We start from the raw sequence: 24,899 nt of genomic DNA, 5'->3' as shown, positions 1-24,899 counted from the left end.
GGTGGGAAGGCGCATCTGGTTAGGGAGATGGTGGAAAGTCATCCAGGTGGATGCTGGAGACCAGGGAACCCTGGAAGGGAGCTGGGATGTGGACAGTGGAGGCCTGGCACCAGAGGAGGGAGAGGAACCCGGAAGGACAGAGCAGCAGGAGAGGCTCAGTGCATAGTAAAGGACAGGAGAATGAGAGGCTGGGGGCACCATGATGAAGGCGGAGGAGGAGAGAATTGGATGAATGAGCCTGTCAGAGGGCCTGGCATGGAGGGAGGGCTGAGGAGGGCCATTGCAGAGACCAGATTCCATGATGGCAGCAGGGCAGGCCCTAGGGGAGAACTTGGGAAGGCAGCAAAATCCAGACCCTATAACCAGCTGATAAGAGCTGCCACAGGGTGGCCTGACCTCCTCCTTCTGCTTCTCTCCCACCTCCCGTTTGACTGATTTTGTCTCTTGGTTCAAGTTGACTTGCTTTCCCCTATCTCCTGCCTGGGCCACTGTCCCTGCATATGTATTTGGAGCTTCTCTGGTCATACCGGTTCTCCTCAGCCTAGGCCAGGCATCCCTACCCAGTGCCCCCATAGTACCCCAGAGACTGGAGGCTTGGAGAAAGAGGAGCCTGGCCTGGCTATAGGCACATGGTTATGACTCCTGGCATCCAGAATGATGCTCCGCACATGACAGCTGGATGAGTCTTATGTAATGCTGTCAGTAATCCCTCCCCTTTTACAGATGAGGAACCTCTTTTTACTCAGGAAGTTCAGTAGTTTGCCCAAAGATACAGTTTCTGATCACATCCATGTTCTAAGCCAAGGGCTCAGTCCTTGTAGGTCCACCAGGAGTGCCTTTCCCAGTGCAGCATGGTGGCAGGCCAGGGGTCAGACTAGGAAGTACCCCAGGGAGATGGGACCAGAGGACCCTGGGGACATGAGTCCAGCTGTTGCCCTCCCCATGCACATAGATGCTGCTAGCCCCCTGAACCTCAGGAGAGCCTGAGGGGTCTTCCAGGGGCCTGCAGGCAGGGGCACAGGTGTGGATCGAGGGGACTCACCAGGCAGGTGGAGGAGTGGTGACAAACTCATCTGCTCTCCTCCCCAGGAACGGCTCCTGCTATCTGTCCTTCCCCGTCATGTTGCCATGGAGATGAAAGCAGACATCAACGCCAAGCAGGAGGACATGATGTTCCACAAGATTTACATTCAAAAACATGACAACGTGAGGTACGGGTGAGGCTGGGGTGGGGCTTGGGACAGGGTAAGAGAATTGGACCCCAAAGGAGCCGTCCCCACTTCTTTCCTTGATGGGGGCGCAGCCCAACAGGGTGGTCTACTGACTTGGGAGTGTGTGTTGTCTGGAGCAGGGTAGGCCCATGCTCCAGTCTGGTGGGTACATTATCATTGTACCCTGTTCAACTTTCTTTGGGGGCCGGGGGTGGGGTGGGTAACAAGTCTACAGAAGAGGAAAGAGAAAAAAGAGGAAAAAGAAATGAGCAACACTAGCTATTAGGGGAACTTCTAGCCTAACAAAGGAGACAGCAGCATAGGTTTGGGACCCCAGTGTCCCCTCATCTCTGTCTTCATCACCGCAGCTGCTTGCTTCCTTTCTGGGCCCCTACGTCCCAGACACTAGCCAGGCCTCGCCACCTTACTGCGGATCCTCCCAGCGTTCTGCAAGGTGGGCGCAAGCAGCCTCCCCAGTCTATAGATGAGGCTCAGCAGGGCTGAGGCCCTTGCCTGCAGTCCTCCAGCTCAAGGGTCAAGACAGGGTGTACCCGAGTCCGCCTGCCCCAAAGCCCGCGTTCCTCTCACAGTGTATTTGCTCCCTCCCCAGACAGAAGCTGCTGACAGCAGGGCCATGCAAGCAGATGTAGATTAATAGACTGCAAAATCTGCTTATGAGTTCCACAGGGACACGAAGCGATACAGTGGCCCTCATCCAGCATGGCTCCTGGAGAGCCTGGTAATCCTCCCATATGCAAGAAAAGGAGCCGCTGTGTGTGCTTGGAGTTACATTCTCCCTGGAAAAGTTTTCCTAAGACCTGAGTCCTCTAAGATTACTGTAAAGAGAACCCTTTGGGAGCTTGGGCTGCATTTTCAATACAGGGAGGGAATGGATCATGCAAATGATTACACACGTGTGCACGAACACATGCATGTGCACACACATACATACACACACGCACTCTGAAAGTGGGGTGGGTAGCAGTGGGGCCAGGGAAGGCTGTGGGGTTTCTGTCTTGTTTTGTTTTTGCAGTTCTGGGTATTGAACTGAGGGCCCACACATGCTAGGTAAGTCTTCTACCACCAAGCTACACCCCAGCCCGGAGACCTGTTTTTTTTCATGCAGAACAAGCAGAATTGCCCAGTCCCCAAATGTGCCCTGGGACCATGAGACTATTGATTCTACATTGTGTTCTCCACCTGTCTCTCAGAACTGAGGCTGAGGACTGGGGATGTGGCTCAAGTGGTAGCGCGCTCACCTGGCATGCGTGCGGTCTGGGTTCGATCCTCAGCACCACAAACAAAGATGTTGTGTCTGCCCAAAACTTAAAAATAAATATTTAAAAATTCCCCTCTCTCTCTCTCTCTCTCTCTCTCTCTCTCTCTCTCTCTCTCTCTCTCTCTCTCTCTTAAAAAAAAAAACTGAGGCTGAGGCTTCTGAAGGAAAATGTAACTGCACACACAGTCAAGCTCTGCTTTGAGGAGCTCCCAGCCCCTCACCCCAAAGTCTACTATGCTCCTCTGTCAGGCAGGGCCAGCACAGTCAGTAGTGGCTTCAGTCTACCAGGAAGAAGGCCACCCCAGCCGAATTGCTATGACCAACAGGCATCCTAAGTGGGCTGAACCTTGGAGTTGGGGGTGGCTTGACTCATGGGCGTGAGCCTGATGGGTAGCATGCTGTGCTAGACCCACTGTTGCTGCCTCTCATGCCACCCCGTACTCCGGGGTGAATGATTGCTCATGATCCTCGTGGGTACTTGTGGAGAGCATGCTTTCCTGGCTGCTGCCCAGAGTGCTTTCATATATTTACTTAATCCCTGCACAAAGTGTCAGGGGTTAGCACTCTTCATCATTGCTAGTTTACAGATGAGGAAACTGAGGCACAGAGGTTTAAAACCTGTCCAAGATTACATAGGTGATTAACTGGGAGAATTGCCCCTAGAAACCTTTCTGATTTCAGAGTTTTTATCCAGCCTGACTCCTGGACACATTTATATATCCAGAAGAGGGAGTTTGGGCAAGGACTCTGTGGGAAGGTGGCTTCAGGCCTGGCTCAGAGGCTCAGAGGAGAGGGAGGAGGGGGGTTTGGCTTCCTCTGTGTGTGTGTGTGTGTGTGTGTGTGTGTGTGTGTGTGTGTGTGTGTGCATGCACACACACACATGCCTGTGTGGTTGAGCATAGGGCTATCCCCGTGGGACATATAAAGAAACAGCCTTCCCTATTGAGACAAATCCCAGAAACTCAAGTTTCAGGTGAGAAGGGGCAACCCCAAAAGCAGCCCTGAAACCAGCTGAACCCACTTCCAGCTACTGGAATTTTCTCACTGGCTGTGGTATTGTCTGGGTAGAGTGTGGACAAAAGGAGTTTTTCCTTGATCGCTCATAGCTCAGCAGACCTTGCCACAACTTCCACTCAAATATGCACAAAGGAAATCCAGAACACTTGCTGCTCAGAAATAGCCTGGTACTTAAGGTGCAGGTCCTCAGCCTGGCTTGGCCACCACCTCTGGCACATCTGGCTGCCTCTGAGTCTCTGCCCAGCCCCTTCCCTCTCCTCCAGGCCTCTCTCCCACAGGGTGGGTGTCCCCTACTTCCTGAAGTCCCCTAGTTTTTGACTCTCAGGTCCCCAGCCCTCCAGCAAATGGGTTTGGTCAGAGGGGCTGAGGCCTCTTTTATGAGGATGACCTCAAGGAATGGCTCACCCTCTGTATGACCCCTTCTCCCTTCCCTCCCATAGAGGCAGTGACTTTAGTCAATAAAACGACAAGGCCCTAATCACAGAGTGGCCTGAGCATTTGCACAAGAATCAGGCCCACACTCCAGTGGGGGTATTTCTGTCTAGGACATGCCAGGATCAATGACAGCAATCAGAAAAGATGAAAGGAGAGAGAAACCAAGATGCCATAATTTTCATGGGGATGGAACTCAAAGCATGAGGGAGAGAGGTGGCTGGTACACATCAGAGGCCAGCCACCTGCAATCATATGCAAATATCCTGCTGGGGCTGTTTTCCCTGGGTGGTTAGCAGCACTGGGCAGCCCTGGTGGAACCACAGTGCTTGCTCTGGTCTGTTTGGGGGTTGGACTTTGGCTTGGGTTGGGGGTTGAATAGTAATGGGGGGTATAATAGTTTTAAAAATCATTTTGGGGGCTAGAGGTGTCACAATGGTGTAGTGCTTGTCTAGCAGGTGCAAGGATCTGAGTTCCAGCCCCAGCCCTTTGAAAAACAAAACTAAAACTAAAACAAACTAACAAAACACACACACACACACACACACACACACACACTTTGGGGTCAGTAGAGAACCGAGGTTGTTAGGCCTTGGCTCTGGTGTTAAGCAGCTCTGCGTGTTATCCCAGCTCTGCCCTGTCCTGGCTTTGTGACCAGGGAAAGTTATTGTCATTGAGTGGCTCCAAACCTCAGTTTCCTCATCTGTAATATAGGGCACCAAGAGTGCCTACTTAATAGGGCTGTAAAGAGTGCATGAAAGAACACAGGAAGTGCTGAGCACAGTTTCTGGTAAATAGTGTTCAATAATTGATCACTGTTACTGGCATCTCTATGATTCCTATCGCACTTCTATCAGCAAAGAAAGGCAAGGCCTGGGATCCTCTAGCTGAGAATGGAGGGTGACAAGTCACATTAATCCATTCTCCATGGAGTTGTGGTATTTAGAGAAGGTGACGACATGCTGTTCTCCAGCCCCACCAAGAGTAAGGCCACCAGAGTAAACCAACTTCACAGTGTGACAGAGGGGCCTGGATAAGGACTGATGGGGTCTTGTGGAGAAGGATTTGTCCTGGTAGGGAAGGGAGATAGAGAGGGGCTGGCACCCCTCAATGTCCTCTGACCCAGAGGAGAAGAGTTCACACGATGCAGTTCCTGGGGTACCAGCAAGGGCTGGTTAAGGAGCCTGTAGAACGTTCTGGTGCTGGGCCAGCACTGGCTATGGGTTGAAGCAGGCCAGAGGCCAAGAAACCCCTGGAGACCCCACTCTTAAGACCCTGGATGCCTCTCCTGGCTGTGGTGACAGATGGATTGTGTCACCACTCTAGCTGAGCATCCCACTGGGGCTGGGGTCCCTGGGCCTGTGGTTTACCAGTTTTTCCTTCCCTGCCCCACCCACCTGTGCCCCATGCAGATGGCAGTGCCCAGTTAGGGCAGGGGCTATGTCATCTCCACTTCTGAGAGGGGTGAGGACTGCTGGGCTCTGCTGGCAGAGCCTGCTCTGGGGTCAGGGAGGGCTTCAGGAGCTCTGCCTGGGAGGAAGGAGATCAAAGGGGCTACAAGCAGATCAGCCACACCACATGGTCACAGTAAAAGGTAGACATAGACCAGACGCAGGTGCTGCCAGGTCACCCTCACCGAGTGGCCACATTGTAGAGTAGAGCAAGACAAGTGTCCGTCTTGAGCAGACTGGTGCACAACCCCACTCTGCTGCTGGGGACTTGTGGGAACTTGGGCATGTCACCTGGTCTGAGCCTCACTTTATTATCTGTAACCTGGAATAGACCTGTCCATTCACTCATCCATTCAACTCATTTTTTACCTCTGCCCCAGTCAGTGGAGACAACCATGCTCTAGGACACACTGGAGGTATGTGCTCCGTGACACGACTTGAATTTAAGGTGCACGCCATCACTGACATGGCAAAGCTCCCCTCTGTTAGAGAAGACACATACTAAACAAGTAATTGGTAAGTTGCCACCATGTGCTTACCTCAGGTGAGGCATCCTGCAAAGAGTGGGTAGCTACCCAGGAGAGGTGGAATTCACAGCATTTAGATGTTAAACAACTTAGGTCTCACTCATGGTTACAATAGTAACCCTGCTGAAGGGCAGGGATCACCAGGATTCTCCCTTCCTGCCACAGGTCCTTCTGAATGAGGATCACTCTGCACCTGACCAGCATGTCCCACACTGGAGCCCTTTAGTTTATAAGGTAGCAGATCTAGTGGGGTGGGCAATGGAACATTCCAGATTCTTTATGGGAAGGGAGAGAAGCCTGTCTCTTCTAGGGAGCATTGGTCCCCTGCCAAAGAAATAGTTCTCCCAGGGCTCCATCTGTCCCCCTACTTCTTTCAGGATGGGGGGAGGGCTGCTGGGGGCAGTGGTCTTCCTTCATTGGCTTGAGTCAAAGCTGGGTTTGAAGGTACCGGAAGCACTGGGGGCTGCAGCCAGGGTCCTGGCAGAGAAGCTGCTGCGCCTGGTCTGGGAATGAAATAAGCAGACCCCTCCCCACATATGGGGATGCCTAGGGTCTGGGGAGGGATGTCCTGCTTTGCTTTCTTCCCCTTTTGGTGCCTTCTCTCCCCCAACTTCCCCCTAACGTTTCCCCCTTTAAAGGTTATGATCTCCTCTCTCTCCTTCAAGGACTTGGCTGCATTCCCCAGGTTACTCTGGCGTCTGGCTCAGTCATGGTGTGGTTCTGAATTACAATAACCACACCACAATGTCTGAGATGCTCAGATACCCATGGGCAGATTGTGCCCCCTGTGGGCAGAGGGTGGAAAATACGCCCCTCCAGCCAACCCCAGGCAGAGCCAGCCATGAACACAGAATTCCTGTCTCAGGCCTGGCATCAGGAAAGCATGATGACCTCCACTCCCATGCCAATCGTAGATACAAATGGGCTTTTGCCCTTTTTTTAATTATTATTTTTGTCCTTTTGGGATGGTGGTCTTGTTCTGTTGCCCAGGCTGGGCTTGAACTTGATATCGTCCTACATCAACCTCCCAGGTAGCTGGGATTACAGGTATGTGCCACCAAGCCTGGCAAACACTTATATTTTTGTCGTGTAGTGATTTCTTTAAAATCTTCAGAAAGTAAGTATTTTTATTATACAAAAGATGTGTATTCTTCATAGAAAAAGTGGAAAATAAAGGCAGTATAGAGAGGAAGATTAAAGCATCCAAAGTCTGCTAATGATTGCATGGGTCTTGGTACAGTTCCTTCCTTCTTTTGTGTGTCCCCTTTAGGAAGCATTTCCCCAGGTCTTGCAGGACTGTGTAACTGAAGTGTGTACCGGTGTTCCAGCATGTTCTATTGCCTAGATGGGTCAGGGTAGGATTGCGGGGGACAGGAGGGACAGGTAGGGTCTGCAGGAGGCCCTGAATGTAGATTGCAGGACTTGCCCTGACCCTGGCCCCTGGGGCTTCTTTTGTGGGACTCTGCTTGCTGGAGGAAGTTTTCCCTTCTCTGGGAAAGTGAGAGGGTGCAGCTGTCTGTCCTAGGGCAGAGTCTCCCTTTGGTGGGCTTTGTGCAGACTCTGGTATGTTTGGTACCCCCTCATTGGCCATTCCCCCTTTCCTTTTTCTAGCCTGTGCCCTGAGATGGCTCGGCAGCTGCTGCAGCTCCTATTCCTCTCTAATCTTTTTTCTACCACCCCTTGGAAAACAGCCGCGGGTGTCTGTTCACACCTGGTGGTGCCAACTCACCTAATAGATGTGACTCACTGATCTTCCTTACCTTCCCGGGGGCTTGAACTCAAGTGACTCTCCAGGCTGGATGATTTGGAGCAGGGAGGGGGCAGGCTGCAGGGGACAGCCCTATTGGTCACAAAGAGATGGATGGCTGATGAAGAGGCCCAGCCACTCCAGCCTCTCACCCCATATACCTAGGTCCTGTGAGGCCCCTTCCCCGCTTTTCCCACAGGGCCTAACATCCTAGGAGGTGAGCTGAGACCTCGCCACACTCCCTTCTGAACCCTGCTCCCTGGCTCCATGTGGGATGTGGGGTGAGTGCCCAGCAATGCTCAGGACTGCAGGGGAGCAGAGGCGCTGTTTGTCAGCAGTGCCGACTTGCCCAGGTAGCCAGGAGCATCAGCTCCCGGGTGTCCAGCGGTGCTGCAGGATGTGCCTGTGTGCAGGAGCAGAGCCAGAGGCCGACAACTCCCTAAAGTCCCAGGGCCTCTGGGCAGCAAGAGGGAATGGCCAAGAGGAAAGGCGCATCACGCAAAATGCCTGTGCACAGGTGAGCTGAGGCTGCAGGGAAGGCCGAGGGGCCTGTGAGTAATTGGGATGAAGAACCTCATGCTCCCCCTCTGGGAGTGGGAGGCAGGAGAGCATGAGTGACGGTGTCAGGCAATTAAGGAGGCACACTGCTGCATAGGCCCTCCCCCTGCGTCTGGGCACCTGCCACAAGTGCCTTTTCCTGTGGCCAAGATGAGCTCTCAAGTGGGAGCTAATCAATGAATTGGTGCCTACTCGCTCGCCTGGGCCCAGCGTTGGCTTGTGAAATGGGCTGCAGAACCACCAGGGAGGTCAGCAGAACAGATAGTCTCAAAAAACAGAGGAGCCTCCAGAGGTGACAGTTGCCAAGCAGAATACTCCTGGAAGCCACAGAGAGATGGGGCTCTGCCTCTGACGGGAGGTGTGAGGAATGTGAGGTGGCAGTTTCCATAAATATGTAGGAGAGGCTGTGGCGAGTTCAGAGTTGGGACCTCAGGGACCCCATATGAGTTCCCAGGCTAGAAGCCGAGCTGTGCTCCCAGCACCCTCATTCCTGGCTGGTGGTGGCCGACCTGCCCTCCCTAATCCCTCAGCAGCTGGTGGAAGCCTCCGGAAGGGCCAGAGGGGTAGATGCCCAGGAGCCTGGAAGGAGGTCACGTTTCAAAGCCAGCTGTGGCCCTTCACACACCCATGTTGTTCCCTTGTCTCCCGGCATGTGTCCTCGGTAACTGTGTAACCATTGGTTCTGCGAATATTGCTGGAGCCATCGGGAGCCAGGCCCTGGGATTCCCAGGCTTGCCTCTCAGGTAACATGCCGTCCTGTCTCTGCTAGGTTGGAGGACTCTCCTCTTCCTACCCGAGAGGTTTCACAGCCGCCAAAGCCAGGCTTTTGCTGTGTAGCTTCAGACCCAGGGAGGAGCAGTCAGTGGCCTTGGTTGGAAACCATGGAGTTGGTCAAGGGGACACTGGCTGAACACATTCCTTGTCTCCCATGCAGATCTCGATCCCAGCTTCCCTTGGTTTGAAGTCTCGAGAGATAAAGAAGAATTTCCAGGACTACTATGTGACAAGTGGTTTTATGGAGACTGGGAGAGAACTTGTCCCAGTGGGTAGAGTGGGATGGCCTCCTGAGAGAAAGGGACAAGGTGGGCCAGGATGGGGATCTGTGTGCTGTCACCCAGACACCCTCTGAGTGACGTGGTGAAGTCATGTGCCAGGCAGCTGCGCCTCATCAAAGTTGGAGGATTTGCACCCCGCCTCACCCCCGCTCTGGAGCAGCCTTCTGGTGTCCTGAGTCCTGTGGCCTAGGAGGGCAATGTCTCCTCACCTGTCTTTATCATCCTCTCATTTGCAGCCTGTCCTACTTCTCACACTCTTTCCGACCCTCCTGCAGTCGCCTCTCCTGATCTAGGCTGGGGCTGGAGGGCTGGCGGAGGGGTGGATGCTGGGGATGGCTCTGGGCATGGGCCTGGGAGCTGTCCTTCTGTGCTTTTTTCTGGGAGGCCAGCCTGGCGGAAGCCTGGGATGCATTCCCTGGTGGCCCAGCCTATCCACATTCCCTGGGTTTGCCTTGTGTCTGTTGAGCAGCTGCTTAGAATGGCCCCTTTTGGTAGAGTCCTATACCTGCCCCAGGGGCCACAGCACAAGCCCACCTATGACCACTCATACCTGCTCTCTGCCTCCCCTGATTCAGTGCCAGGGCATTGAATTATGCTTTTATTAAATGACTGTGGGGCTGACAGTCAGCATGCTGTCTGTTTGTTCTACTCCTGCGTGTGGGGCCAAGTTGCCTGTGTGGCCTTGGGCTGGTGACTCCACAGTTCTGAGCCTCAGTTTTCTTGCCAGTAAAAGGAGCATACTAACCTCATGGGGTGGTCAGGCTTAAATGAGTGTGTGCCCGTAAGCAGGTTTAAACAGTGTATTCAGAATGCAGGGGGTTTTATTGTGATTCAGGTATGTGAGGCCAACAGACCAGGAGACGATTGCTCTTGAAAAGACTGTTATAGTTCCCAAGAGGAAGGGACATGCCACATGGAGCCACCTAGGCAGACCAGGGAAAAAGGCACAGGCTGGGCCTCCACTGTGCTTTCCTGGGGAAGGACCTGGCTAGGCAGGCTAAGGAGGTTGATGAACAGTCACTTGGAATAATTTCATGGGACTCTGGGGTGTGGGAGCTGCCCCTGGGACAATGGCCTAGTGGCCCAGCGGCCATTGGTTGGTTTGCATATGAAAGGCCTACACCAAGGCAAGTCATTTGCTGTCTCAGGGAGTTGTCTAGGCCTGAGGGGTCTGGGAGACCTCAGGTGTCAACTCATCAGAGTAAAAAGACATGCTTCATTAAGGGTACAGTTTCATTCTGACAAGAGGACTAAATGGGAAGTATTTATAATACAATAATAGATATGTTAATCAGCTTGATTCCATTCCTCTACGCTGTGTGTGACTAATATTGCTTTGTATCCCTTAAATATATACAATCGTAATTTGTCCATATTCAATAAAAATAAAAAGACATGCTTAAGATACCAACACACATTTTTGGTTAAAATGACAAAAGGTATTTAGTTCTACATTCATGATGTGGGTGGTGGAGCCTCAGGAAGGTGCAGTGGGAAGAGCCCAGGCCTTAGAAGAAGAGGCCCATGCTGCTATCTCCTGCTTCCCCTATGTTTAGCCTCTGCTCGGGGTCAGGGGGGACAGGAGGACGCCAGCCCCTTACTTGCAGGGCTGTTTGGAGGACTTAGTGAGAGGACCCATTGAAAGCTCACAGCTTGGTGCTGGGCCACCAGGAGCAGCTCAATGCATGAGAGTTATTACATTTTTGTGTCCCTTATAAGGGAAAAACCCACTGGGGGCCCTTACACATTCTGGTCCTGTGGCCTTCCCTCTGGTAGTCTGTTTTAAAGGAAAACATTTTCAACCTAAGGGATATCAGCCCCAGAAGTGAATGTAAGATCCAGAGCCAGGTGGTGCATCTGACAGCGTGCCTAGAAGGAGCCGGCTTCCAGAGACTCACTGGTCGTGTGTCTTCCCTTTCCTCCCTGGGCCTCTGTTAGTCTCTCCCTTCCAGAGGATTCCCTGGGATGGAGGGCTTTGGGTTTGCTTAGAGTTGTGTCCCCTTCTGTAGGAGACAGGGAAATGAGATCTTGGTAGTGCACCATTCTGGCCTGAAACACTTTCCAGAGCAGGTGTATAGAAGAGCCCTTATTCCCAGGCCCAACCACCTCAAGGAAGCTGCTCCAAGTCCAAATGGGCAGACCTGAGAGGTAACCTCTCTTTCTCATGCCTTCATAAGGCACATACCTCAGGCCTCATGCCACTCAGCCCTCCTGTCCTCTTGCTTGGGACTGAGGGTATGGTGAGAGTTCACAAAGGAGAACAGAAACGGAGCTCCCAGTCAATGGGAGAGACCAACATCCTCAGCTCTCCAGGGAAAGGGCTCTGTGCCCTACCTACCAGCCATCTGGAGCCCCCAGGACTCTTGATGGCCAGTCTTCTTGAGCCCTGAGGGGCCCCAGCTGGGTCCTGGCTGCAGCCCCAGCCTCTCCTTCCTCACAGAGGTCTGCCTTAGTCCTGTTCAGGCTGCTGGAACAGAATACCAGACCAAGTGGCTTGTAAACAACAGAAATTTAGTTCTCACCATTCTGGAGGCTGGAAGTCCAAGGTCAGGGGGCCAGCATGAGGGAGTTCGGGTGAGGGCCTTCTTCTGGATTTCAGATGGCCATTCCAGCATATGCACACGTGGAGAGAGCAGAGCCTGAGGAAGCAAGCTCTCTTCTCTCTCAGGAGGGCCCTAATCCCATTCACAAGGGCTCCACCTTCATGACCCGATCACCTCCCACCTCCAGCACCTTCACATTGGGCACAAGATGACATAGGAATGTCAGGGGACACGAACATTCGGACCACAGCAGGGTCTCCTCCTCCACTGTCTCCCCAGCATCCTGTTTGCTGACATCGAGGGCTTCACCAGCCTGGCCTCCCAGTGCACTGCCCAGGAACTGGTCATGACCCTCAACGAGCTCTTCGCCCGCTTTGACAAGCTGGCTGCGGTGAGTCACTCTGGGCCTGGGCCACCTCTGGACAGTCGAGGGCCCTGTGGTCAAGCCCCTGCTGACCCCCAGGGTGGGCACATGCCAGGCTGTGCCCTGCTGAGAGAACCTGTTGCTAGGAACCAGCGATGGGCAGAGGGACTGCTCAGGCAGTGGCTGTGTCCTCACGCTCCAGGTCAGCCCAGACATCACACAGCTGGAGGTGCTTTACTGGCCTTGGGGGAGTGAGCCGGGCCTTCTCCATGCCCTGTCTGTGGAAGGGGTGGCAAGCCCTGGGAGGCATTCTGTCCCAACCCCAGCAGGATTTCTGTTTGAGGCAAATTAGATGCTGTGTGATCACATTCCTGATGAAGTTGGCCAGGGTAGTAAGAGAATGAGTCTGAATCCCCACCTGGCCTGTAAGCAGCCACATGCTACCCCTAGAGGCTTTCAAAAAGAAGATTCCCTGACATTTGGACAAATTGGAAGCAACACCCCACAGCAGCAGGAGGGTGGAGAACATGCCCCTCCATTGGGTCCCAATTTACAGACGGTCATCCTTTCCCAATCCGTGGCTTCAGGTGGTACTCGAGGACTTTGTAGAGTCATTGCATCTAAGTGGCCACTTCAAACAATGTCCACTGACATGTGGAAATGGCCCCTGTTCCACATGGATGCCATGTCTGTTTGTGGATAAAAGGGTGATGCTGGTCAGGGCCTGTCCAGGGCCTCTGAGGTTGCTAGATGGTGGCCTCATCACTGATCTTGGACAAAGTGAATGAGGCATGCTACGTGCCTGGGTGTTGGATGGACCTCAGGACGCCAGGCCACCTGGCCATTTGAGTCCCAGGGTCCCAGCTTTGTGGAGTAACCTTTGGGAGCCAGGTTCGGGCAGCCTGTAATTGATGATTAATGACAATTCATCTCACTCCTAATTATAGATCAGTGGTGGCCTGCGGCACCTGTCACTCAGCAGCAGCAGTGGCAATTGCCTTGGCTCTGTGGCCCTCCTGTGCTTGCTGATTTAGCAGAACTCTTTTTGACAGACCTCTCGGAAGGGCTGAGGGTCAGGCAAGGGTTTGGTTCAAGCTCATTTCTGCTGCTAAAGTCTTTATATATATATATATATATATATATATATATATATATATATATATATATATATGAAGAAGAAAGAAGAATCAAAACTGTTTCTAGAATCTTGGGTCAGGAGTCTGAGTGTGCTCCTGGGACATGGAGTGGAACCAGAGATTCTCACCCCAGGCATGGGACCTTCCCTGAGCTGACAAGGCTGCCCTTGTTACTGAGCCATGGTGGACTGCCGCTCCAGGCCTGGGGAACTGGAATGCCTTTCTGAGCAGTTCAGCCCATTGGCTGACCCCCCACCTCCTTCTCCCACGCCTCCTGATAAGCCTGGCCTGGGACTAGGCAGAGTTCTGGCTTAGGGTCTGTGGGGAATCTGTTTGCTTCCCATTTCTTTTTAACTTTTTTTAAAAATCAATTTGCTTTCCAGGAGAATCACTGTTTACGTATTAAGATCCTGGGGGATTGTTACTACTGTGTCTCGGGGCTGCCAGAAGCCAGGGCTGACCATGCCCACTGCTGTGTGGAGATGGGCATGGACATGATCGAGGCCATTTCGTAAGTTCCCCACTCAAGGGAGACCGTCCACAAACTAAGTAATGCCTGCCTGGCCTACTGGACAGGTGGAAGCAGGACAACCATGGGGCAGAGCCATCTCCCCACCCAACCAGGAGGCAGATCTGCACCTCCAGACTTGGTGGCTTCTCCAGGGCTCCTTACCACCCACATGGGGGTGCTTCACCCAGTAGAGGCACCAGGGGGAGGACTCTGCAGGCTCCAGGCAGGGGGAGAAGCTGGCAGTCATGGCAGTGCCCCGGGTGGGCCTCGCACTCCTGGGTCTTCTCATAAACTCCCAGCCGGGGTAGAACCCACTGGCCTCACTTCCTCCCGAATGGGAGAGCTGGGCTCACAAGGGTTAAACAGCTCAACAGGGCCTAATCCTAGTGGGTAGATTCATAACAGGAGTTCCCGTTTCAGAGACTCCACCCTTCTTGGGGGCAATAGCAAAAAGGCTCTTGGGCCAGGTCTTGGTCATCACTAGCCATTGAAGGAACCCTAGATTTTGTAAAATGAGGACAATCCAAGCCTGCATGTCAGCCAGGGGAGCAGGTCAGAGATTGTGTCCAGGTTCAGTAACTCTGGACTTTAGGAGTAGCCTGGACAGGGGCAAAGGAAAAGACAGATGGCCAAGTCAGAGGTCAGAGTGGATGGCTAGGAAGGTGGCCAAGTCTGTTGATATTCACCAGGTGTCCCCTGCATGTCTGGGCTAGATAGTCCCTCATCCAGCAGTGCAGAGTATATTAAGGAGGACAGGCCAGGACTCCCATTGATTAACATTGATCAGATGTTTCACGTGGACACTACAAGGTAAGAGAGGCAAACTCTATGAGGAGGGGGCAGTTGGTTCCACTCAGGGGGTTTAAAGAGGCTTCACCAAGGAGGCAGCCCTGGAAAAAACATCAAGGCATAAAACTCCTAAGCAAGTGACCTTCTGCGTACATTTGGTCATACATGGGCTGACCAAATTGATCCCAGAACAAGAGAAATGATGGATGACAGATCTCCCCTGCGATCTTCCCTCTCCCTGATGGGGGTCAAGTGGGGTGATAAGCCCGGAGTTCAAGGGGTGGTCCTACCCACTAGGCCACATCAGACTACTGGTCCCATGACTGGCCAAGTGGTCATCCCTGGGGTATCAGAGACTCCCAGTACCTCAAAAGTACAAAATGTGTACACCCTGGCACCTGTGCCCTCTTCTGCAGACTGTGGGCAGGCCTGGGAGCACCAGCCACTGACATGTAGCCTCCTTCCCAGTCTGCCTCCCCCTCTCCCCTAGCGTAAGAGGTTATAAGTAAAGGGCCCATCTGCTTTTCTGGGGACCCCTGGATAAACAGTTAGGGCCTGGGGACGTCCCATAGGACATGAAACCCTCCTAGACCCCTGCATCTTCCCAGATTCCTTTTATCTCCTGAGTAGGGAATATGTGCTCCCTTGAAACCCAGTTAATCGCTTTTCTCTATCATCCTGCTAATGTCAGAGAAGCAGCAATGTGGATAAATCCAATAAACAGATAATCCAAAAGCCATCTCTGTCTTATCCATAGAGCATTATGATTGGGGTTTAGAGTGGCTGTAACTTCCCTATTGGGTTCTAGTTGACACTAAGCTACATTTGCATTTCTCTGAATACAATCTAATTGACTGAAGGTAGCAATGGCCCTCCATGCCCTCTGGAGGGGAGGCAGTGGGACCCTGGGTTACAGTGCGAGGCACTACGCCACCTTGTGGACAAGGCAGGAATAGTGCCTCAGTTTATTAGTGCCCCTGAGCACCAGGACCAAGCACCTGCAGCACCTACTCCCAGTCCCTTTCAGGTTGAACATTCTAGATTCTATTTAGTTTGGACCAGAGAAATGCCTTTTAACTCCTATGTCTTCCAATGCTCTCCCGAGCCCTGCCTTCCAGCCTCACCCCCACCTGTGTGCTTGACCCTTGACCCTCCCCCAGCCTTACCCCTACTCCATCCCCAGGTTGGTCCGGGAGGTGACTGGGGTGAACGTGAACATGCGCGTGGGAATTCACAGCGGGCGAGTACACTGCGGTGTCCTTGGTCTCAGGAAGTGGCAGTTCGACGTCTGGTCTAACGACGTCACGCTGGCCAACCACATGGAGGCTGGTGGCAAGGCAGGGTGAGTGAGGGCCCAGACTTTGCTTCCTGCTCAATCCCATTTGGGAACTATCCCGAACAGGCAGGGCTGGGTGGAAGGGAGGGAGATCCATCTGGCTGGCAGAACTAAAGTAGAGATTCCTTGACTTATTTAAATCACAGTGTGGTCAAGTTGTAGAGAACATCATCATGATCTCCCTTTGCCAGGGGCGAGGGGGCTTACAAAAAAATGTGGTGATGGGTAGAGTTCTGAGCAGAAGGGAAAGGTTTTCAAGACTGAAGCTGACATAGAGGCCAGTACTAGGAGGTGAGGTGTGAAATGGTGTGGGTGTAGTAGGTGTGAGCTTTCTGAAAACTGGCCTCCAAGGGCCATCTTGATAATATGGGAAGGATGTACATCTGAGCCAGAGTTTGGGGTCCTGGGCCTTGAATCATGGTTGACTCAGAACTGCAGTTTGGTTTTGCATGGGAGGGTTAGTTCTGAGCTTGCATTTTCTGCCTTCCCCATCCTGATCTCCTCTCCGCCCATAGACGAATCCACATCACCAAGGCCACACTCAACTACCTGAACGGGGACTACGAAGTGGAGCCCGGCTGTGGGGGCGAGCGCAACGCCTACCTCAAGGAGCACAGCATAGAGACTTTCCTCATCCTGCGCTGCACCCAGAAGCGGGTCCGTGGGCCAGGGCTGGGGGCACAGGCTGAGGGCTCCATTCCTTTGGAGAAGAGTGTTTTCATGGCCTATTGCTTCCTTCTCTTCTCCTTCATCTCTTGAGCAAAGTCGTGAATTCCTTATGTAGTTGTGGCTTCTGCATCTTAGAAAAGACGGGTGAGGAAGGCCTTGCCAAAGATGATGGCAAAGATTTGGTTTGGTTTCTGCTTCTGTTGCAAAAATTCAACGGGCTTCAAATCAGCCAGCAACAGAGCCTCAGAAGGCCGCTGGATGGAGCCCAAGCAGCAAGGATATGCGCACTTACCGTATATCTGCTCTCCGCCCCACCTCTTGTTCCGCCCTCCCCATGGATTTGGGCAGCCAGCTCCACCTGTATCTATATATGTGATTCTGGGATCTCTCTTTTTCCCTTTTCCCTTTCTAGCCTCTTTCTTCTTCCCCTTTGTCTGAGCTCAGACTTGCCAGAGTCTAAAACTGAATTATTAGCTGACTTTGGTATTCTATTTTTAATAGTGACATGTTCCATGTTCTTAATTTTTAAAGTGAATGAAGAGAACATTTTATATTTCTCCCTAAATTAAAATGTCTTTGACTTCTCAGTCTTTCCGTTGAGTTGATCTGTTGGTCAGTGTCCTTTGGTAGAGAAAAGCTTCCCTGTTTCTTTTCCTGAGAAATTAGACCAAACACAAAGTCACTGTGAGGACAGTTCAGAGGAGAAAGTCTTGGGTGACCGAAGTATTAGGTTTTTAAGAGGAGGTGTGGAACTTAGGGCAGGTGTCTACCCTCAGGGGGACATCAGAGGGGCATGAACCCCCAGGGCAAGATCCTGTTGCAGGGTCCTTGCAGTGAGTCATATTGATTCCCCTCTGCAGACAGCCAGAATAGGGATGGGAGGACTCAGGGCACTTTGGAGAGAGCTCCTCGTGGCTTATCCTGCACAGTTGTAAACAATTTGCTTGTTCTTTGGCCAGAGTATATATGAACTGAAATCCTTGTGGGCCCTCTTCCCACATCCTTCCTTGGGGTCCCTGGTTCACAGCCCACCTTCCCGCCCTGAGTTCCCTGGGCCTTGATTCCTCCAGTTGACAAGTGGTCCAGAAGAGACTGTTTTTTGGGACAGAGTAACAGAGAGAGAGGGACAGCCCCCATCCCAGCAGTGTCAGCTGAGGCAGGCTGAGTGCTCCCCAGCACCACCTCTAAGGAAGGAGGGAGTTGAGGGGGGGTGCCTCGGGCGTCCCCAGTCCTCCATCCCTAGAACCCAATTGGAAGGATAGACGGGTGAACAGACAGATGCTGGGAGAGTGTGGGCCCGTAAGTACCTGCCCCGTCTCCTTTTGGGTCTTTGTACAATTGTGTCAGCCCTTGAATCTCCTCATTTCAGTGACCCAGACCTCTGTGGAAGCAGCCTTCTGGGCAGCAGTGGCCTGTCCTACTTACTGCCCTCTCTGCTAGAACGTGCCTGTTTGGGAGAAGCTGAGTGGAGACTGGAGTCCCAGGTCCCCTCTCCCTCCATCAGCCTCTGGGCACCTTTAGCACCAGCTCTGCCCAGTCCTGAGGCAGTAGGCTGAGAGCCCTGCCCTGCGCTGGCCCATGCATCCCAATAGCAGAGTCTGCTATGATTCTGTAGCTTGCAGGGTGGGAGGCCCAGACTTGTGCCAGCCTGGCTGCCTGGGAGACCAGAGGTGAGGCTTAGCCCCTTCCCCACCTCACCCACCCTCTGAGTGCCCCAGAGGCAGTGGGGAGGAGCACAGGCAGCCAGCAGTGGTTCAAGCCTTGGGGAGCTTAGGCAACCCAATGGGAAGGATATGGCATTTGATTTTGAGAGGCACCAGGGTAGAATCTTGTGACCAGACCTGCAGGGAGAACTCCTTGCCGTTTGCTTTCTCACAAGACCAGGGCTCATCACCTTCTGCCACTCTCCCCTGGGGCCAGCCAGGTGTTGGGAGTTTGGAGGCTCCGGGTTCTTGGCAGACCTCAGGGCTCCAGGGTTGTTCAGAGAGGCAGGTGCGGCTGCCTCAGCCCCTGCCTGGCCAGGTACTGCATTCCTGTGGCCTTGCCCACAGGCTGATGTATCTGTGTTGCTCTCTAGAAAGAAGAGAAGGCCATGATTGCCAAGATGAACCGCCAGAGAACCAATTCCATCGGGCACAACCCACCACACTGGGGGGCTGAACGCCCGTTCTACAATCACCTGGGCGGCAACCAGGTGTCCAAGGAGATGAAGCGGATGGTGAGTAGCTGGCAGAAGGGTGTGCAGGTGACATGGTCCAGGGCCAGGGTTTTCTAGGAGTGTGAAAACTGGCCCAAGACCCTCTGGTTGCCTGGGGGAGTCCGGGGAGCCATAGAAGGAAATGTAAGTGGGCTCACCCCAACTTTGGACAAGGAGCTGGCACACCTAACTCTGGCCTGGGCACTCCCCACGAGACCTAACATCTTGTGGCATGCTGAATATGGCATGGGAACAGAGCTTCGATGCCCCTTCCTCTCTCCTGGCAGAAACCACTGGTGTAGGCTGGGAGTATGCCCTTCCAGCCAGACTCATGATCCTGTCAGGGCCTCTGGCTGGGTCTTGGCACTGTCTGTTGAGGCCCTGGGGAGCTGGGTGGACACTGGCCTTCCAGATCCCCTTCTAGCACCTACTGCATTTCCCAAGCAATTGAAGTCACATCTTTTCTTTTTTCTTTGTACCAGGGATTGAACTGAGGGCCACTCAACCACTAAGTCACATCCCCAGCTCTATTTGGTATTTTTGAATTTAGAGACAGGGTGTCATTCAGTTGCTTAGCACCTCACTTTTTGCTGAGGATGGCTTTAAATCACCATCCTCCTTTCTCAGCCTCTCAAGCCGCTGGGATTAAGGCGTGCGCCACCTCACCCAGCTTCAAGTCACATCTTTTGAGTCAGTTGCTCAGAAACCATCCCAAGGCTTTCTGGCAAGGGTTGGGTGATGGTCCCTTTGCCCTCTGTGCTGAGAAACACCCCCTTTCCCTCTGACTCCACCCTTCCAGCTGGGTACATAGGACTGACATCTCCACCTAAGGCACCCTTCCTTCCCCAGGGCACAGACACTCCAACTATCACTGCGTAAACCAGGGACAGGCTAATTCAGGACACTGCTGGGCTCTTGCAGAAATGACAGGAAGATAGAATTAGGAGTCGGAAGGAGAGGAAAGAGAATGACAGGAAGCCAGGTTAGGTCCCTGCTCAGTTCAAAGGCACCTCTTTGCCAGGTGGAAGCCACCCTGATGGGGAGGGCTGGGGGAGGGTGGTTTTAATGTGTGAATAAGCTGGAGTGGGCTGCTAGCCCAGGCATCCTCCAGTTGGGGTCTGTGGATCAGATGGAGTTTAGATGAGGCTGAAGGAACGAGAGACACACAACACGGGGAGCCAGCAGCCTGAAGGAGGGGACAGGCTGGGCGACCAGTCACCCCTCCTTTCTAGCCAACAGCAGCAGATGACACAGGTTTCAAGGAAGTGTGCAGGAGGGAAATGATTGGTCAGACCTCCACCTAACGTTCTGTAGGTAGATAAGCTGGGTGAGGGACACTGGTGTGACCAGGGAGCATATGGGAGAGGCTTGGTTTCCCCAGGGGCTTTGAACCTGGACATCTGCAGACCTGGTCAATACCACAGGCTCTGGCCACCACTCTCCCTTGCCCCAGCGGCCCTCCACAAAGCAAAGAGCTGGTGGCAGCCCTTGTCACCTGAGTCCTGCAGACTGTACCCACATGACTGGGCTGGTCAGGAAAGGAGGGAGGGGTGAGATGGAGGGGCATTGGAGGTGAAGAGTGGGGAGGAGAGAGGGCGAGGAAGGGGAGGCAGAGAGGTGGAGAGGAAGCAGGGAGCAGCCAGCGAGGAGGAAAGGGGCCTGGTGGTAAATCACGTTCTCTGTTTAAAATCCTAGGGAAGTTATTTTTTAGTGACACTTGGTATAAGCTGCATCTTTAGTCATTTCAGCCCTAAAAGAGGCTGTTTGGACTATCAGCACCTGTTTGGCAGACAGATTCATCATTGTTAGGATAAGGAGCCTTGGAAGGATTAGCAGGAAGGGCTGTAACTGGGGAAGGGATTCTGGAGAGAGGGGAAGGCTCCTCCCAGTGTAAACTGCTTCACCCAGGAAAGAGGGGAGGCCCGGCCTCCCTGCTGTCTGGCTGGGCACAGTGTCCCTTGATTATCCATCCCTGCCTGGCCCCATCTCAGTCTGTCCAATGGGAATCTCTAAGCTGGGGACAGAGGCAGTTCCTGCAGCAGCTGAGCAAGCCGTGCACTTTTGGAGTTAAACTTGACAGAAATCTTCTGAGAAAGACATGTAAAAGAAGAGCTTTTGCCCTGAATTCCAACGCACAGGGGAGTTTTTTAAAAGAAATAGCCCACTGAAGGTGGAGGGGTGGGGATTCCATGAAACTGTAACAGAGCAGTTAAAAAGTTCTAATTTGGGATTGGCAGGTTGGTTTATTTTTAATCTTTTTTTTTTTTTTTTGGTCGGGTGAGGGGGAAGGAGTACCAGGGATTGAACTCAGGGGCACTCAACCAGTGAGCCACCTCTCCAGCCCTTTATATATTTTATTTAGAGAGAGGGTCTTGCTGAGTTGCTTAGGGCCTTGTTAAGTTGCTGAGGCTGGCTTTGAACTCATGATCCTTCTACCTCAACTTCCCAAGCTGCTGGGATTATAGGTGTGTGCCACCACACCCAGAGGTTTTTTGAAATCTTTATCCAATTTTTCTTGGCTTTTGAATTCTGTGAGGAGCTGTGCAGGTCTCTGCTCAGGCATGCCTGTTGTAACATCCTCTTAAGATTATTTATTAAACAGAGACTGATGATGGGAAGCCTATGGACTGAGCTTATGTAACCAACCCCAGGAAAGCTCTGTGCTCTCTGGGGGACCAGCAGGCTGGGAGAGGTGAAGTGACTCATATCCTAGCTCCAGTGAGCTGGGTGGGGGAGGTGGATTTGCACCCAGTCTGGTGGACTGTGTTTTGATTTTTGTTTTTCTGTGATGTTGGGAATTGAACCCAGGGCCTCACACATGCTAGACAAATGTTCTACCACTGAGCCCAGGTCTGTTTTCAGTAACCTCACTGCTGTGGTTTATGGACCAAAAGAATTTCTGCCCTGTAATCAGTGCACCACTCAACCAGATGCTAAGCTATACAGACCAACATGGCACTGTGTGTGCACCTGGCTCCCACCTCTGCACCGTAGGGAAAAGTGGGTGCCCAACATCTGCCTTAGCAGATGACCTAAGGGACATTGGAGAAAGTCAGAAACATGTTTATTCAAAACACTTCAGTATAGCTAATTAGAACAAATTAAACAATAGAAAATTAAATTAAAAGCACTTTAGGATGTTTTTGATCTGTAGAGATGGGCATATGTATAATAGAGCTCGATTGTTCTTGGTTGCTTAATAAACTTGTTGCCAATCTATAGAAGGATGCTAGAGCATTAGCATCTCATGGCAGTAATCTGTAGGGTGCTCTCCTCTCTGCTGGTCATGCTGTGCTCCAAGGGGTCCTGGGCACTTCCTGGATAGGTTCGTCCTCAGTCAGAGCACCCATTTGAGTGATAGCAAAGTAGGACAGGTCTTGTAGCAAAGAGACAGAGCCTTGGGAAACCACTGACAGGCCCTCCTGGGTTGAGCTAGGAGCAGCTCAGAGCACTGGAAATTGTTGGTCCTTGAATGTGCCCCCCACCCCAGGTGGACCAGCTGAGGCTCAGGGAGTGGTTAGCTGAGGATAGAATAGAAGGCACAGCACCTTGAAACTGCATGGATGCCATGTCTGTTTCAGCACCTGAAAGCTCATGGAGAACAGCCCCTCTTCTTTCTTTCTTTTTTTTTTTTAATAATATCTTTATTTTATTTTTATGTAGTGCTGAGGATCGACCCCAGTGCCTCATGCATGTGGCTCTACTTCTGAGCTACAACCCCAGCCCAGCCCCTCTTCTTGTATCTCTAAACCATATCCTTGATGGGATGAAGCAAGATCCGTTTGGATTTTTGGTTCACCCAACATTTGCTGAACTCCCTTTTTGTACAGTAGTGCTCCACACTAGGCCACAGAGACAAGGGGCCATTCCCTGTCTTTGTCCTGAAAGCCCAAGCCTTATCTGGAACTTCAAGTCTGAGGGCTGTTTGTCACCTCCACTGCCTTCTGGATTCTGCCCCTTCCCACTGTAGGGACCCTCCATTCTGCCACAGCTGGTTAGACCCTGGCACAGGCTAAATAGGGCTTTGAGTTTGATGATCAGCAAAGGCCAGTGCCCCACCCCCCACCCCGGCCCCCTGCAGAAACACAAAACAGCAGCCAAACCCATGCAGGTGTTCCTTAGCTCCAGAGTGCCCCCAAAGTCCAGCCTGGCAGAAATACATTGGTTCTCAGATACCAAAACAAATTTCTTGCAGGTGTCTGGAGTTGAAATTTTTAAGTGAAGAACCTGTGAATTCCCATGGTTTTTGTGTGCTCTATGTGCCTTACATGTGTGAGGAGGAGTGGGGGGCGGTATGGAGGCTTGGGATAAGGGGAGGAGTCCACGGGGGGTGGGGGTCAGGAAGAGCTTAGTCACAGGGACTTTGCAGTGGATGGAATGGCATCAGTGTCCCCAGCATCTAGCATGGACCCATGCCTCAGAAGAACCTCACTGTCACCAACCAGAGGGAGGGAGGGAGGGAGGGAAGGGGCAGACTTCTGTGTCCAGTGCTTTGAGAGACTGCAGTGAGCAGGAACTGGCCACCTCCTCGCAGGCGCAGCTCACTCCCTGCATGTCCTCAGTGCTCTCTGTTCTCACACTTCTCTCTCTCTCCTCTCTTTCTCTCTCCTCTTTTAGGGCTTTGAAGACCCAAAGGACAAGTGAGTAATAAGCCTTTCTTTATTCCTGACACCACCATCTGGGAAATAGCTCCAAATCTGCCTTCCCATCCGGTTCCCCACACTCATGGAACATGGTCCCACAGCAGTCAGCTGAGAGTGAAAGGAGCCTGCCGTAACAAACAGGTGGTCAGTAGTGGCCCCACACAGGTCAGGCCAGCCCAGGGACCAGCCCACCTGGCAGAGGGCTGGGCCTCAGTGCAGCCTGTTTCATTTCCACTGCACATGTGTGCACACACACGCACACATGCACACATACACAAGTGTATATATGCGTGTATAGACACACAGGTACATGCGTGTGTGCACATGCTCAGCAGGCTCCGACCACACCCAGCATCCTGAGGGAACGCCTTCCTTGCCCTCCTCTAATTACGGGTTCTCAGGACTGTCAGAGGTTCCGCTCAAGGACAAGACTTCACTCTGAGAAATAGTTGGGTTTTTTTTTTAATATTTATTATTTAGTTGTAATTGGACACAATACCTTTATTTTATTTATTTATTTTTATGTGGTGCTGAGGATCAAACCCAGGGCCTCGCTCTTGCTAGGCAAGCGCCCTACCACTGAGCTACAACCCCAGTCCCGAGAAACTCAGCACTCAAAGACCATGAAGCCTGCTTCACAAGAGGGCCCTGAGTCCAGTTAAAGGGACCAGGCAGACCACAGTCACTGTGACCGGAGTCCCACCTCCCCATCTCAGCCTTTGTTTCAGGATGGGGAGACAGGTGGAGGATAAAGAGCAGAGGGTGTTGTCTTTAGGGAAAACAACAAAATCTTCTGTAATAATTCCCAGTATTATCACATACTGAGTTATCTCGCCAGCAAGGCCCTCCAGCAGCAGGCCTGAGGGGCAGGCGGCTCCCCTGTGTGTGCATTTGCAAAGAGTAAGGGCTCACCTGGCCTCAGTCCCTGGGTCAAGACTGACCATGGCCACTGCCAGGTCTCTCTGGTTATTCCAGAGGGACTTCAGAGCCAGCCCTCTAAGGGTGCCCCTGATGGTCATTGGGTCTGGGTCTGTGCCTCCTGCTCCCCAGGAATGCCCAGGAAAGTGCAAACCCTGAGGATGAAGTGGATGAGTTTCTGGGCCGGGCCATTGACGCCAGGAGCATCGACAGGCTGCGATCTGAGCACGTCCGGAAGTTCCTCTTGACCTTCAGGGAGCCTGATTTAGAGAAGAAGGTATGGCACCTGGGTGGGGTGCAGAGCCAGGACCAGGGAGGCAATAGGACACTTCCTTCCAGCACCAAGGAAGGAGCAGCTTCTTGTCGCCTCAGTTTCCTTATATGTGATACTGTGCTGCCCAGGGAGTTCTAGAGAGACTTCCTTGGTTAGAAGGAATAAATCTTTTTTTAATATTTATTTTTTAGTTGTAGTTGGACATAATACCTTGATTTATTTATTTTTATGTGGTGCTGAGG

At 52.4% G+C, this 24,899-nt stretch overlaps 1 protein-coding gene across 1 annotated transcript in view; it reads left to right on the top strand.

Annotated features, from left to right (window-relative positions):
- ADCY5 (adenylate cyclase 5) overlaps positions 1–24,899 on the top strand; it is a 153,400-nt gene that overhangs the window by 96,854 nt on the left and 31,647 nt on the right. The window contains exons 3-10 of the mRNA XM_081301048.1: positions 1,090–1,211; positions 12,100–12,211; positions 13,704–13,831; positions 15,804–15,962; positions 16,472–16,613; positions 18,703–18,843; positions 23,440–23,462; positions 24,516–24,660. Of these exons, the coding sequence (XP_081157174.1) occupies positions 1,090–1,211; positions 12,100–12,211; positions 13,704–13,831; positions 15,804–15,962; positions 16,472–16,613; positions 18,703–18,843; positions 23,440–23,462; positions 24,516–24,660 (972 nt within the window). The remainder of the gene's footprint in view (positions 1–1,089; positions 1,212–12,099; positions 12,212–13,703; positions 13,832–15,803; positions 15,963–16,471; positions 16,614–18,702; positions 18,844–23,439; positions 23,463–24,515; positions 24,661–24,899) is intronic.

This window comes from Spermophilus citellus, assembly GCF_964194105.1.
Source record: "Spermophilus citellus genome assembly, chromosome: 7".
NCBI classification, from domain to species: Eukaryota; Metazoa; Chordata; class Mammalia; order Rodentia; family Sciuridae; genus Spermophilus; species Spermophilus citellus.
This window is presented reverse-complemented; position numbering and strand designations above follow the sequence as displayed.